The 14016-nt window shown below is 44.1% G+C and overlaps 1 protein-coding gene across 2 annotated transcripts in view; it reads right to left on the reverse strand.

The window, feature by feature from the left end:
* Positions 1-547: 547 nt before the first annotated feature.
* Positions 548-14016, reverse strand: part of LOC102382783 (regucalcin) — a 27517-nt gene continuing 14048 nt past the window's right edge. For both annotated transcript variants that reach the window (XM_025195451.1, XM_006017043.1), the window contains exons 3-8: positions 13426-13591; positions 11577-11759; positions 6951-7166; positions 3827-3958; positions 2287-2441; positions 548-877 (exon numbers count right to left, since the gene is read on the reverse strand). In XM_025195451.1, the coding sequence (XP_025051236.1) occupies positions 827-877; positions 2287-2441; positions 3827-3958; positions 6951-7166; positions 11577-11759; positions 13426-13588 (900 nt within the window). In that variant the 5' untranslated portion in view covers positions 13589-13591 and the 3' untranslated portion in view covers positions 548-826. The remainder of the gene's footprint in view (positions 878-2286; positions 2442-3826; positions 3959-6950; positions 7167-11576; positions 11760-13425; positions 13592-14016) is intronic.

A 14016-nucleotide genomic window follows, 5' to 3' on the forward strand; every position in this document is an offset into this window, starting at 1 on the left:
CAACATGATTAATCTGTATAAATCCAAGAGATCTATCCAGTTGTGCCTGTGTGCATGAATCCTCTGACTAGAAGGCTGACTAAAGCAGCAGTTTCCAATAGAAAAGCTATCCTTGTATCTCAGGAACTAGTTTTATGCTGATTGACTGTGCGTTCATATTTGTACAGTGTTTCCAGGGCATTTGTTTCCAAAAGAAAAACTTTGTGCAAACTTTGTAATATGCTTATATAATTTATTTTCAAAAGCACGCTATGTGGCCTAAATTAAAGAAAAAGCAGGACTAATAACAAGCAACATGACCAAAGATCAACAGTAAGGCAAAATAAAGAACTAAAAACTGAGAGGTATGACTGGCAAAAATAGGTTCCTGTTAGGATTCCAAAAGCAGAGGTGCAGTTTAGTTAGCACATTTGCAAACGTTTACTAAAATCAGAGTGCGTCATTACAGTTAATTAATTAAAATAAACCAAGCATCTGAGCTATACAAATATTAAAGGCCAGAACTTGCCATATGAAACTGGGGCACTGGGGAAACCTAGGAAATCTGTAATATATGATAAAGGAGGATAATGCTATATAATAAAATAATTAAATGTGTACACATTTTAATTTATTCCGACATCTAATGTTATACCTCATTTATCTGCTTTTACTAAAATTCTGTTGTACCATGCTGTGATTCCAAACTGGAAGAAAAATGTACTTCTAAACTGTAAAGAAAGCAGGTTTCAGATATGCACAGAAAATTGCAACTTGAACTTTTCCTTTCCCAAAACTCTCCTGCAAGTGTCATGCCTTTATTTTGTCTGTTATGAAGAGCGACTATTTAACCATCATACAAGTACTGGGCAGTTCCTTTCACACCAAGGCCAGTTATCTGTTTAATAAAAAAAAAGAAAAAGAAAAGATAACTCTTTAGTTGGTTGTTCTGAAAACATTTCTGCCTAATACAACCAAACTATTAACTGCATTAACCTCCCCATACCCCAAAAAGGACTTTACATCAAGCAGAACTGGTAAAATCCAAAAAAAGAGGTTACTACATGAAGTTAATTACAGTATTTTCATTTGCATGAAAGATTCTTAAATATGACAGGGATAAGTAGTAGTAAAAAATTTCTAAGTTTAATTTCCATTAATAAAACAGAATTAACTCGGTCTTCTGTTCTATAAAGTATTCAGCTATGGTGCTTAAATGGCCCCTTCCCTACATTTTCTAAGCACCTTGGTGATTTTATTCTATTTATCTTAACACTACCATTCTGAAATAAGAAAATATCTCCATTTTGCAGTCAGAGACCTGACACAGGGGGTGTGTCTACACATGCAATTAATGTGCAGTAAGATTACTGTACAGTAAAACAAGGTGCGGTAAACTGCACTGGCAACATGTCTACATGTGCACCCTGCCAGGTGCAGATTTGCTCCCAACAGCAGCAGCTCGGTCCAAGGCTGCTTCTGCCCCGCTCTGCCTCCTGCACCAACCAGGAGGAGCTCCAGGGAAGTGCCAATCATGACGTGCATGGGGCCAGGAAAGATGTGCCAGGTGCAGAGGCAGCTGTCTCCTGGCCCCGTGCACACAGGTCCCTATGTGCACAGGGCCATGAGACATCTACCCCTACAGCCAGCACAGCTCCCCTCGCATGGGGGAGCAGTAGCTCCCTACATGTGTGGTACTACACGTGTAGTACTGCACAGTAGCTACTGCACAGTTAATCTAGATACAAGTAGATACAGATAGTAGCCAACCATGCAATAGACTAATTTACTGCACAGCAAATGCTGCACATATGTAGATGGTGACACTGTACTGTGCAGTAGATTAGTCTACTGTGCAGGAAAGCTTCTCATGTAGACGCACCCAGTGAAATGAAAACCCAGATCCTCAGAGATATTTAGGCACCTGACACCCACTAAAATTAGAAATTGCCAAAACTTGATCCCTCTAAGCCGCAGAGGCAGGCAATTATTTTGGGCAGAGGGCCATTTACTGAGTTTTGGCAAGCCTTCAAGAGCTACATGACAAGCAGCCCAGGGCAGATAAATATTAATTTTCTACATTTTTAGGGGCCCCACAGGCCGGATAGAATGAGTAAAAAGGAAATTTTGCCACACTGATCTGACAAGAAACAAGGGCCAAAACATTGAACAAACAACTGGCGGACATAAAACATCCAGAACAATTACCACCACAATTGCCATTAGATCTAGGCCAGATGGGATAGATTCTAATCTCCGCTAACAAGCCTAGACTTCTTTTAGCTGAAAGAAACAAAATTCAATCACCTTGAAAATCTCTCCCGCCTGAGGTTCCTTTGCCAAAGCCTCCTTGTCCAGCCCATCATAGGCAGAAGTCACATACATTTCTGAATAGTCTTTTCCACCAAAGCAGCACGAAGTGATTCTTGAAGCTGGCAGCTTCACTGTTTGGATTCGTTTCCCTGAGGAAAAACCGCATTTCTTTTGTTTACATTTTTAGGGCAAAATGTAACACATTATTTGCTGCTAACATATGCGCAGCAACTGTGTAGGGTTGCCAACCCTCCCTGTTTGGCTGGGAGTCTACCGGAATTGGCATCGATCTCCCAGTGACTATTGAAAGCAATCCAGGAGATTTGAATAGGATATTTTAAGAAAATGAAATTAATGATATTCCGTCATGTTGGGGGAAAAAAAATATGCTGGAATCGCTTCAGTCAGAGTTGCAACCCTACCACTGTGCTGCTCAGAGAGACTGATTTTTACAGCGCAGACATTGCCTTTCAGAAAAAAAGCAATTTCCATACAGTTTGTGCAGAAATGTGCTGTATTGTTTCAACAGTGTTATCTCTAATTACCTTTTACTTCCCAGCAAGTTTTGTATGCTTCCTTCACACAGCTCCATTTCCCTTTTTCAGGTGGTAACAGTAACGTATGCAAAACAAGTGCGATTAGAAATAGGCAGGCCTCACACTGGCAGAAGCCCTTGTTCCACCAAAAACCACCTCAGTACCAAAACATCATGAAGACCTGTGCCATCGTGCATCTGCTTTTTGGGCCAAATTAAGAGTGCAAAAAGAGGTTGATGGTTCACCTCAGGTAAATCAATGCAAGTGATATCATAATTGTAACATAAGCATAATCTTCCCTAATTGCTACATCTAATCCCTCCACCATTTCATACAGGAGACCTAACACAGACAATGCAGGCTGAGCTCATGCAGAAAATATGTTGGGGATATATTGCTAAATCCAGGGAGCAGAATTAAGATTGCATTGCGCACCTCAGCTGGGTTTTTTCCTTGTTTTCAAAACTTAGAGGTTTGAAAGACTGTCACTGAATACTCACTAGGGATCCTGGTTTTCTCTGATTAAAAAAAAAAAATCCTCAATTTTCAGGTTAAAAAAGGTAACCCGAAAGCCACATTTTTCTGTGATCAAGCTGAAATATCGTTAATACATATATATATATATATATAGAGAGAGAGAGAGAGAGAGAGAGATAAATAGATAGATATAGATATCTATCTATATACATCTAGCTATATATCTAGATATATATGGTGGTGTTTCAGTTTGATCATAGAAAAATGTGGCTTTTGCATCACTTTTTTAACCTGAAAATTGGGGAATTTTTAAATTCAGACAAAACCAGGATCGCTGATGATCGCACATTGCTTGTTGCCATTTCTTGTAATGACAAAAATATGTGGTCCAGAATCAGAACAGGACAGACAAAGGATGTGGTACAAGCAAACACTACAAAGTGAACATACCACAAATAATGCACATGTCCCAGGCCCCAACTTGGTGCATGTAGTGCAATTCAGCCTCTGGGAGGACTTACCTGTCTCAGGATCTATACGGATTACTCTCCCTCCATCAATGCAGGCCACCCAAAGTTTCCCTTCTGCATCAGTGCACATCCCATCAGGCATTTGCTCCTCCTTTTCAAGTTTGTACACAGTTTTACGGCAGGCTACAAGATGGAATTCTGAAGTCAGCACTGGATGTGGTGGGCTAGCCCAGACACACTACTATGCATCAATGTAATGTTTTCCACAATCATATGCTTGCAAACAAATAAACTCATTTTGTGTGACAGAGGCATAAAAATGAGTATTGTACACATGCCTGAGAAAACTGATGTGAACACAACTTGGACTGACAAAAATAAATAGCCAGTGAGACCATTGTGCTCTGAAGCTATCTTGAATTTCAATTTCTTTGATTTTACCAAGAAAGGGATACCGGCTTTTGTTGCTGAAGAGTTTGTTCTATCCATATTACTCAAGGTACTTTGCCTTAAACTAATTTTTGATGGTCTCAGGCACAATTTCACTTCAGGTGCTCACCGCTGATGTGAGCCTGCGCATTGTTCTGTACATAAGTCAAAAAAACCTCTTTAATTCTATTTAATTGTAGGTAATACATAAATCCCCCCAGATGAAGAACAAGAACCTGCTTTAATGCTACAAGGAACTGGCTGTTCATCAGCTAAGTATAAACCCTTATTTTAATTGGGCTTTTGACAATGAGGACTGAGAATTTTCAAAATTAGGCACAAATAATTACATGTCTAAAAGCCCCAAACGTATGATTTGATTCATAGATTGAATCTATTAATCTATGAACCTTATGATATGTGCAGGAGGACTACTGCCTATGTGTACAACCCTTTATGCTTCATAGGTATATAGCAATCTGTGTATGCACAACAATATTCTGGTTTGGGGCTTTTAGACATGTAATTATTTGTGCCTAATTTTGAAAATCCTCAGTATCATAAGGTAGGCTTGTCAGTCTAATTGGCAACTACAGTGGAGATTCACCAAGATAAATCCAAGACAAAAGTAAGCTCAGGTACAGAATGTTGTCATATTTTGGAAAACAGGTATCCTAGAACCTTTTTTACAATTTTTATCACCCAAAACTATAGAAAAATGTAGAGAAGGAAGATTAAATCTACCTAGACCATTTTACCCACTAGTAAGTATTTTATTTATGTTTGCAAAAACCTGAACAGATTAGCGTTACAAAGGGATTTAATTTGATTATTTGAATTACAACTGATTCAGCTGAATTGTTGCTCTTTAAGATGGCAAGGACGGCAAGAAATATTTCACTGGCTGTTTACATGTTGTAAAATAAATTGCATCAGTTATGCTTTTACATTAATTCACTTTCCTCTGCACAAATATTGAATAACCAAGAAATCTACCCAAACAGCAAACTTTAAGTGAAAGCCACAGAATGTTTGTGGAAAATTTTAAAATTCCATAATTTTGATTTCTGTTCATACTGGAAACTTGATATTAGAAATGTGCTCCTGAAATCAGTGGAGAGAAACAGTGCATGACCTGTGTAATGAGTAGGGATCCTGGTTTTCCGTGATAAAAAAAATCACAAATTCTCTGATAAAAATCCCCCCCAACCTGCGGTTAAAATTAAATGCCACCAAAGCCCTGCTGGTGTCCCTCACTCCCCCACAGTGCCACAGCCCTCCAGCCCTGCTTGTACCCCTTGCCCCCCACCCACAGGCTCTGGCCCCCCAGCCCTGCTGGAGAGGGCACCCAGCTGCCAGGGCTATGGGGCCAGGGACCCAGGTCCATAGCCCCCTGCCCCCAACAGAAGGCAGTGGCTGCTACAGCAGGAGCACAAGCCAGCTCCCCCCTTGCTGCTGCCTGCAGGGCCAGCTCCCAGTGGCAGCGTGCACTCCCAGGGAGCAAGGGGGACCCGCGCCCCCCAGATGTGTGGGGGGTGGGGGCAGGGTGAATGTGCGCTACCCCCGTGTATGCAGAGGAATTGTGGCCAGGGAAGCATGGAGCTTGCAGTGACAGGCAGCTTTCATGTGCAGCCCCACTGTGCCCTGCCGCACCAGTCGCACATGCTGCGCTCTGGAGAGCCTGTGGGAGGGCACCAGGGCAGGGACCACAGCATTTGCAGCCCAGGGTTTGCAGCTGGCTGGGCACTCCGACCGGGAGGGGGTTTGCAGCCTGCCTGCTCCCAGCCAGAGTGCTTGGCCAGCTGCAAACCCCTCCCCCTGGCCAGAGTGCCTGGCTGGGGAGTGGCCAGGCTGGCTAGGGGCTGAGGGAGCAGGTAGGTTTGCAGCTGAGCGGGAGCAGCAGGGGTTTCCAGCCAGCCGAGCACTCTGGCTGGAAGCAGGGAGGCTGCAAACCCCCTCTCAGCTGGAGCATCTGGCTGGCTGCAAAGCTCCCCGCTCCCTCAGCTCCTAGCCAGCTTCCCTCCCAGCCCTGCCCTACAACCCCCAAGCCCCACTTACCTCCAGCAAGAAGAGTGAGCCCGAAGCAGCCTCCAGTAAGTGTGAGTGTCGGGCCCTGCCCTTCTCCCCTTGCTTTCCCTCCCAGAAGGGTTGTTTCCCTACCCCTTTTGCAAACAGCTCTTGTAGGCTGGAACTCTACCTGCCTGCAGAGCTCTTTGCAAAAGGGGGAAATCGATGGGTTTCTCTTCTAAAAGGAAAAATCCATGTTTTCTCTGATAAAAATGGGAAATCCATGGTTTTTTTCTGTTTTTCCGTGGGAAATGGAAAACCCGGATCCCTGGTCATAAGAATATTCTAGGCTTATGTGTACATAAATAGTATGCCAGTAGATGGCACTCAAGCATATACTGCCTTGCTTATGCTTTTTTTTTTTTAATTCAAATCACTAAAGTGATATGAAAAGCATTTGGTTGCACACTATAAATGGCTTCCTTTGTGTACCTCTTTACATCAGCACTTAATTTGCCCTAGGTTGCCAATGTAAAGATCCTGAATATTGTATTCTCTCAGCAAACTGTTCACAAACAACTAGAATTCATGATAGTTTTGTATCATGGATAAAATCAAGGAAATCAGCCTGCTGACAGAGAATTGACATGTGTCTGCCACAAGCAATTATGCATCCTATTCTTGCTGCAGACAGGCAAATTAAATGAACAAAAAACACATTTAAAAAAAGTAACCATACCAATCTTTCCTGTATGCTCATCATAGTTGAAAGCATGCACAGCATATGTCAAGCTATCGATGTAAAAGAAAGTTTGGCAATCCAGTGACCAATCCAAACCATTAGAGATGTCCACCTGTTCCAGTTGCTTGACTACAGAATGGTCAGGGAAGAGGGTGTAGAGGGCCCCTTGGTGTCTTGCTCGCACACCAGGTTCTGTCTCCTCAGCCATGGTCCCTAGACAAGAAAGAGGTTCATTGGTGAGGAATGCAATGCAATAGTAATGTCCTACTGGTGCTTCATCAAAATCCTCATCTAGATGTTTATAAGAAGCCCTAATAGCGGGTCCTTACATAACTTTATTTTGTATTATGCTTGTGTTAGGGTGTGTTGCACCTATTTGACTAACACCAACTATTCACTATATAGTATCATGCACTGCCACAGTTGCTTAGAAGATTTGTTTTGCTATGACAACAAGAGAAATGGGTTTGAATTCTCTGTCACAGTGCACTATACAATAGTCAGGAAGTTTAATTTAATCTGTCCTTAAAACCATTGCACATAGAGCTCCAGCTGATCTAAAGGGATGTTCCATGCATGGGGAGTATTAGTATCAGGTCCTGAACATGTTAAACATTTCATGAGCTACAAAGCCTTAGGGAAAAGCATCTAGATGGAGTAAAGGGTATGAAAAATATCATACCAGGAGCGAAAGGAGAAGAAATCCTGTCAGAATGAGAAAAAAAGGAAAAAGGATCAGTTCAGAAGCACTTTGAGGCATTAACAAACTTAGAAATTTCCACTACTTTGTCATAGTTTAAAACTCAGACATACAGTCCTCAAAAAATGAAAGAGGTATGGTTCTACTTCTACTAGATTACTGATTGTGCCCGCCTCTGCTCTACTAGGCGCTCTCGTGTGGCCTTAGCCCGGACTATTGATCGAGCCTGTCCTGGGCTTGCAAGTGGACCCCAAAGACTACCCTAGCTGACGTCAGGGGATCCCCTTAACTTGCCTGCCACGACTTTGAATGGTACCTCAGTGGAGGGGTTCCCCTTCGAGGCAGCCTCCAGGGTCGTCACACCTCCCGGCGGGCACTCATGGGGCTCCGACCTCCCCTACACCCCGGCCACTCGCCACCTGGGGTTGCAGGTCTTCTGGCCCTTTGGCATCCTTGGCTCCACCCGACTTCTCCCAGTGGCCCTCTAGCCATGCGTCAGTGTCTTCAGGTTGCGACTCGATGTGCAGACTTCAAGGCCCTCGGACCTGGATCCCACTAACCCGTATCCCTAGCGCCCTATTCCAACCACCCTGTGACTTAGCATGCAACTCCCACCACCATGACAGCCAAAGCGATGCGGCCAGTGGGCCAGGAGGCCATGAAAAGTGCCCTGGGCTACGGGCCCCGTGGATTCCCTGTGCCTAGGTGCCCAGTCCCAGTTGCTTGCCCCACTTGGGTATGGAGTCCCGGTCGATTATCCTTGGGCTATAGCGGGGTCCGTCTGCCGTTTGTCCCGTCCCTGCTTGGGGTCTTCTGCCGCACCCCGCGGTGGTACCCGATGGTGTTTCCGTCGGCCACACCCCTGTCACCTCCTCTCCAGGACTTCCCTGCCAGCTTGCCAGTTGACACGTCCTTCAGCTTGCCCGTCGCTGCCTCTGCCAGTTCTGTAACGGCCCCTCTGCCGGTGCAGCTGCCAGTTCTGCTGCAGGTGTTGCTGCTAGTGCCTCTGCCGGCTCCGCTGCCGGCTCCTCTGCAGGCTCCGCTGCTGCCATCGCTGCCGGATCCTCTGCTAGCTTCGCTGCCGGGTTCGCTGCAGGCTCTGCTGTCGGCTTCACTGCAGGCTCTGCTGTCGGCGTCGCTGCCGACTCCGCTGTCGGCGCCTCCCCAGGCTCCGCCCCCAGCTTCCTGCGCTGCCCAACGCAGCAGTTGCGCCCCTCAGGGTGTGGCCATCCCCCTCAAGCCTCTGCTCATCTGCCGCACCCCTGCACCCTCAGGGCAGCTTTTTATCTCCACTGGGTGGCGTCTCCAGCCAACGCCGCCCGGCCCCAGCTGAATATAAGCGCGGCTGATGAACTGTGTTGTTGGTTTCTCCGTGCACGTTTCTTCTTACTTTTCGGACCCTGCAGAAGGTAAGTGGGGCTTTCCTTTTGCTTTGGTCTGGGGTCCTCCTGTAACCCCAGCTCCCCTGGGACACTGATAATTCTCAGGGAGTAAAGACAAATGTGAGGGCAGATAATACCCTCACATTTCTCGCTGCTAACAGATTACCTCTATTATGTAAAATGTCTCAGAGCTTAAAATGCACATGCTTGATCACGTTGGTTATTAGTCACGTCCAAGAAGAACAGAAGTGAAATATTTATTTAGAAACTAATTTGCTTGTTACTAATTATGCTTTGTGTTTGCTCTTTACACAATTCAGTGTGAATAATGACAATCAATTAAACCTGTTTTACTTACGTTTTAGTCATTGTAATCTCTATATATGCTCTCCTGGAAAAATATGCCTCGTTTTAAATTTGGGGCAGCATTTCTAACAGTCTTAAATATTATAAAACCTTTTAGTATAAGTATATATATAAATAAATAGGGCAGTAAATTAAAAACAGATTTTGAGGCCCATGCTGTGGTCATTTACACAAATGTCTCGGTGACTTCCTCGGAGTCACTGTCCATTTGGTTTTGCTCAAAAGGACAGAACTATGACTCATTCGATCTTTTGATTTTTTAATTTTGTGTTATTGCCACATACCAATAAAACTATGGTGCTTTTTATGGTTTTGTTGTGTTTTTAGACAGTTGTAGCAAGGCAACCAGGTAGCATAAAATTCTTCATATGTGTCCTTTAGCAAAGTGGATAAGTACTTCATTTTCTCTGACTATTCTCTCTCATTTGGTGGGGTTGCCTGTTTCCATGCTCTATCACACTGGTAACTACTATGATGAGGTGGATGCACAGAAATCTGTAGTAATATAGGGCTGGAAGCTTGAAAAATACCTCATGATTTTACATATCCCCTGATTATGCAAAAGGAAAGTATAGGTTTAAAGGGGGACCAACAAGTTAATTATTATGTGAATATTTTTTTCTTACAGATATCCAGAAACCCTGTATAATGGAGCAATTGTACCATGTAGGCATAAAGGTACTTTTCTGCATACAGCAATTCCAACATAGCTCAAGAGTATGACATGGGTATTTTCTTAAGTCTGCATGGAGTGACATACATTTGGTGCTGCAATTGGATTAAGATCTCTCATTGCAAAAGAGGAGGAGGCAGAATATTGGTGTTTGGCCATTGTTTTGATTTCCACTTTTGAGAGTTCTGTACCTAGATCTCTCTCCCAGTTTTTAATGTACTATATGCAATTTCTGAGATTTCCTTGATGTAAGATTCAACTGAGGCCCGAGGGATGGACTCAGAGGGGGTGCAGCAGTGCAGTAGCATCCATCCCCTTGGCTGTGTACTGCATGTGCAGTGAGCTGGCATGTAAGCAGAGTTCCTGCTGGGAGTGATGCTCAGCCTCAGCCTCCACACAGCTCTGGAGCCCAGAGATTGTGCACGACCACCTTTCTCCTGTGCACTACCATCTTTCCCCTCCTTTCCCCTGTTGTTGAATTTGGGGTGGGGAAGGAGAGAAAAGAGCAAAAAGCAGCAGCACTCATCTCTTGTACTCCAGAGCTGCTTGAAAGCAGGGACTCCGGGCAGACCCCACACCAAACAGCCAGTGAGCTCATAGAGCTCATGGCATATGCAGAGGTCCCAGCAGCTGACATGCTGGCAAGCTCAGAGAGCTCACTGGCATCAACAGGTCACGGCCACACCCCGTTTGCCCATGTGGCACATGCAATGCGCTCTTGTTCTCCTCACAACACATATGTCACATTGGTGAAGGGGTCGTGGCCACACTTCCATTGCTGCGATCCTAAATCTGCCCAGAATTGAGGAATACTACAAAAGCTTGTTTAAGGTTCAGTACTGCCATACTTCCTTGGGTCTGTTCCCACTATCATTATTCTTGGTAGTTAGTGTATGTTGAACCAGACACTTCATTTGAACCTAAAATGTAAATCTGAGACAGAAAAAGGCACTGGGTGAAATTCCAGCTCCACTATAGCCAATGACAAGACTCCCATTGACTTCACAGATGCCAGGGTTTCACCAAAGGTTTCTATTTGTGAGGTAGACTGGCTGGATCACATGCTGTACACCCAGGCCACACCAACATGCCCCCTGTGCAGTATAGAGCTCTCCACATCCAGATCTTCAACAGTCCTCTCGTCTATACTTGTATCTCATATGCCTAATAAATGGACTTGTAATTTTGCCTGGCTGGGCAAAATTGTGCCTGGCAAACAAAAGCAGAGACCATCTACCAGACAGGCCAGAAGATCTATCTGCCCCTCTTTGTCTAGTTCTACTTGAGTCTAACCTGAGTTTCTCCTTTGTGCTGTCTCACAGTAGTATCCAAACACCCCTCTTACCATACTTGAAGAATAATAGAAGTGCCCATTGTTGTGTATTCCAGTTGTTGCTATGAGAGGGCTTACCTGAAGGACTGTGTTTCCAGGCCATAAAAGTATAAAATACAACAGGAATAGTCCTACTTCATTCAAAATGTTAATCCTATGGGAAACATACCAGCAAAAAACCTTCCCTGTGGATCCACTTTCCCATCATTGAACCTGTTGTTTGTTTTATCCTGTTCAAGTTCAACAATAGTAGTCACAGACTGGTCTTCCCAGTTTAGAAAGGCAAACCGGGTTCCAAGAGCAATAACATAACCTCCACGTTCTCGAAGGGCCACTGACCCAACACAAGCATCTGTAAAAAAACAAGCAAATAATGGTCATAGAAAGTCAGCAAGTGTTGGAGCACAGGATAATAGGATCATAGGAAAGTAGGGCTGGAACAGACCTCACAGCATCATTTAGTCCAAGGCAGTATTATCCCCGACTAAAACATCCCAGCCAAGTGTCTGTCTAACCTGCTTGTGAAATTTTTCAGGGACAGAGATTCTACAACTTCTCTCTAAGTAGCCTGTTCCAATGCTTAACCACCCTCATAGTTCCTCCGAATCACCAACCTAAATTTCCTCTGCTGCAGTTTGAGGCCACTGTTCCTAATCCTGTCCTCTATGCAGGGCTGTCCTGCAGGGGGGAGCAAATTGGGGCCCCATGCTTTGGGGAGTCCCGTGAACGGGCCCTGCTGTGGCTGCAGCACACTGCCAGCTCCATTCTCCAGCTGCTCACCACCCCGCCCTGAGCCACCAGCTCCACTCTCTGGCCACTCTCTCACCTCTCTCCCCTCCCCACCCATCCTGCGGTCCAGCCGCTCACCACCCGCCGGCCCTGCACAGGCTGATATGCCCCAGGCCCCGCACACCCCTAGTGATGGATCTGCCTCTATGGCCACAGAGAAAAGCCCATCTCCATCCTCTCTGTTATCACCCTTCAGGTTTTTGAAGACTGCTATCAAATTCCCCCTTCAGCCTACTCTTCTGCAGATGAAATAACCCTGGTTCTTTCAGCCTTTCCTCATAAGTCTTGCTCCCCAGGTCCCTAATAATTTTTTTCACTCTGTGCTGAAATCTTTCCACTCTGTCCATGTTCTTCCTGAAGCATGGGGCCCAAAAATGGACTCAATATGAGGCCTCACCAGTCCTGAATAGAGTGAAAGAATCACTTCCCTTGAGATGTTCTTGTTAATACAATCCAATATACTGTTGGCCTTTTCTTTTTTTGCAACAAGACTGTATTAGCTCCTTTGAGCTCCTTCCAGCCATAGAATCACAGAAAAGCCAGGCTGGAAGGGATCTCAAGAGGTCATTTAGTCTAGGGACTATCCCTACCAGAGCATCTTACACAAGTGTTTCTCTAATTTTTCTTAAAAACTTTGGGAACAAACCTCAGCCTTACCTCACCTTCTAAGCTTTCTAAGGTCATGGTTGAAACAAATATCTGGATGGAGGACAAGAAGCTGAAGCCAGCAAAGAGTGAGACAATGCTAAATCGGGCAAAGGAGACACTTTGCAGAAATTGCCAATATCAGATTCACCCAAAGAACCATGTCTGCCTATGTCCTTAGACCAACATGGCTACAACCTACACCCCTGCAACTTTATCTTATCACTTTCTACTGATATCATTAACAGAGTCAGTAGGTTCAGTGTTCTCACAGCTTTGGATCATTCCAACAAATGTAACTAATTCTATCTCTTGGGTGTAGAAAAACCACACCCCTACATGTTGGCTTTGTATTTACCCAAAGAAATACTGACAAATATATCTAATAATAACCCTCTGTCTTGTTGGCTTGAGCTATACTATACTGACCAATTAACTACAAGGGTACAGTTCATTTGTCTCCCTTGGGTGAAGGAAAATGCAATGCTACAGAAAAGCATACAGATCTACTCATGGCAGAAAGAAATTAAAAAGGCACATAACATAGCAAAGAGATTTTAAGATCCAGAAGAGCGCCATCTTACCCACAGACACACACTGCACTTCATTGGTGACTGCATTCCAGCGGCAAACTTTTTGTGCATTAATATCCACATATGCAAGTGCATTTTCCCTCTCTTCCCATACGGGGCATTCTCCCATCCGGTTCTTGTCCTTCACAACAGACTCAATCTTAATGGAAGACATGGTCTGAAGGTTGAAGAGCAAAACATCAGCAACAAAAATAATTAATTTTAATAAAAGATATCGATTTCTATAGACACACTAAATCTAAGGCAAGAATTTATGTAGATCAGTAGATGCCACAAAGTATCATCTGATAATCTGAGGAAGCCAATCCAATCCAATCTACCTATGGTATTTATATGGCTCCCATTACCATCTTTTCTGAGTACTTCACAGTCTTGGACTAGAAGACTGTGACCAGGTTGAAGTAACACAATTTTGTTTTTAGCAAGTGATCCTAAGCTAAAAAACTAGGCCTAAAACCAGGATGGCTTTTTCAGATTTCATATTTGCTAAACAAACTTCTAGGAGAAAAGGTGGTAAGAGGGAAAACAGAGAAGAAAAGAAAAAAAATCAGGGTAGAGTTCCTATTGATTTTCATTCATTTC

Source organism: Alligator sinensis, unplaced genomic scaffold (assembly GCF_000455745.1).
Source record: "Alligator sinensis unplaced genomic scaffold, ASM45574v1 scaffold144_2, whole genome shotgun sequence".
Classification (NCBI taxonomy): domain Eukaryota; kingdom Metazoa; phylum Chordata; order Crocodylia; family Alligatoridae; genus Alligator; species Alligator sinensis.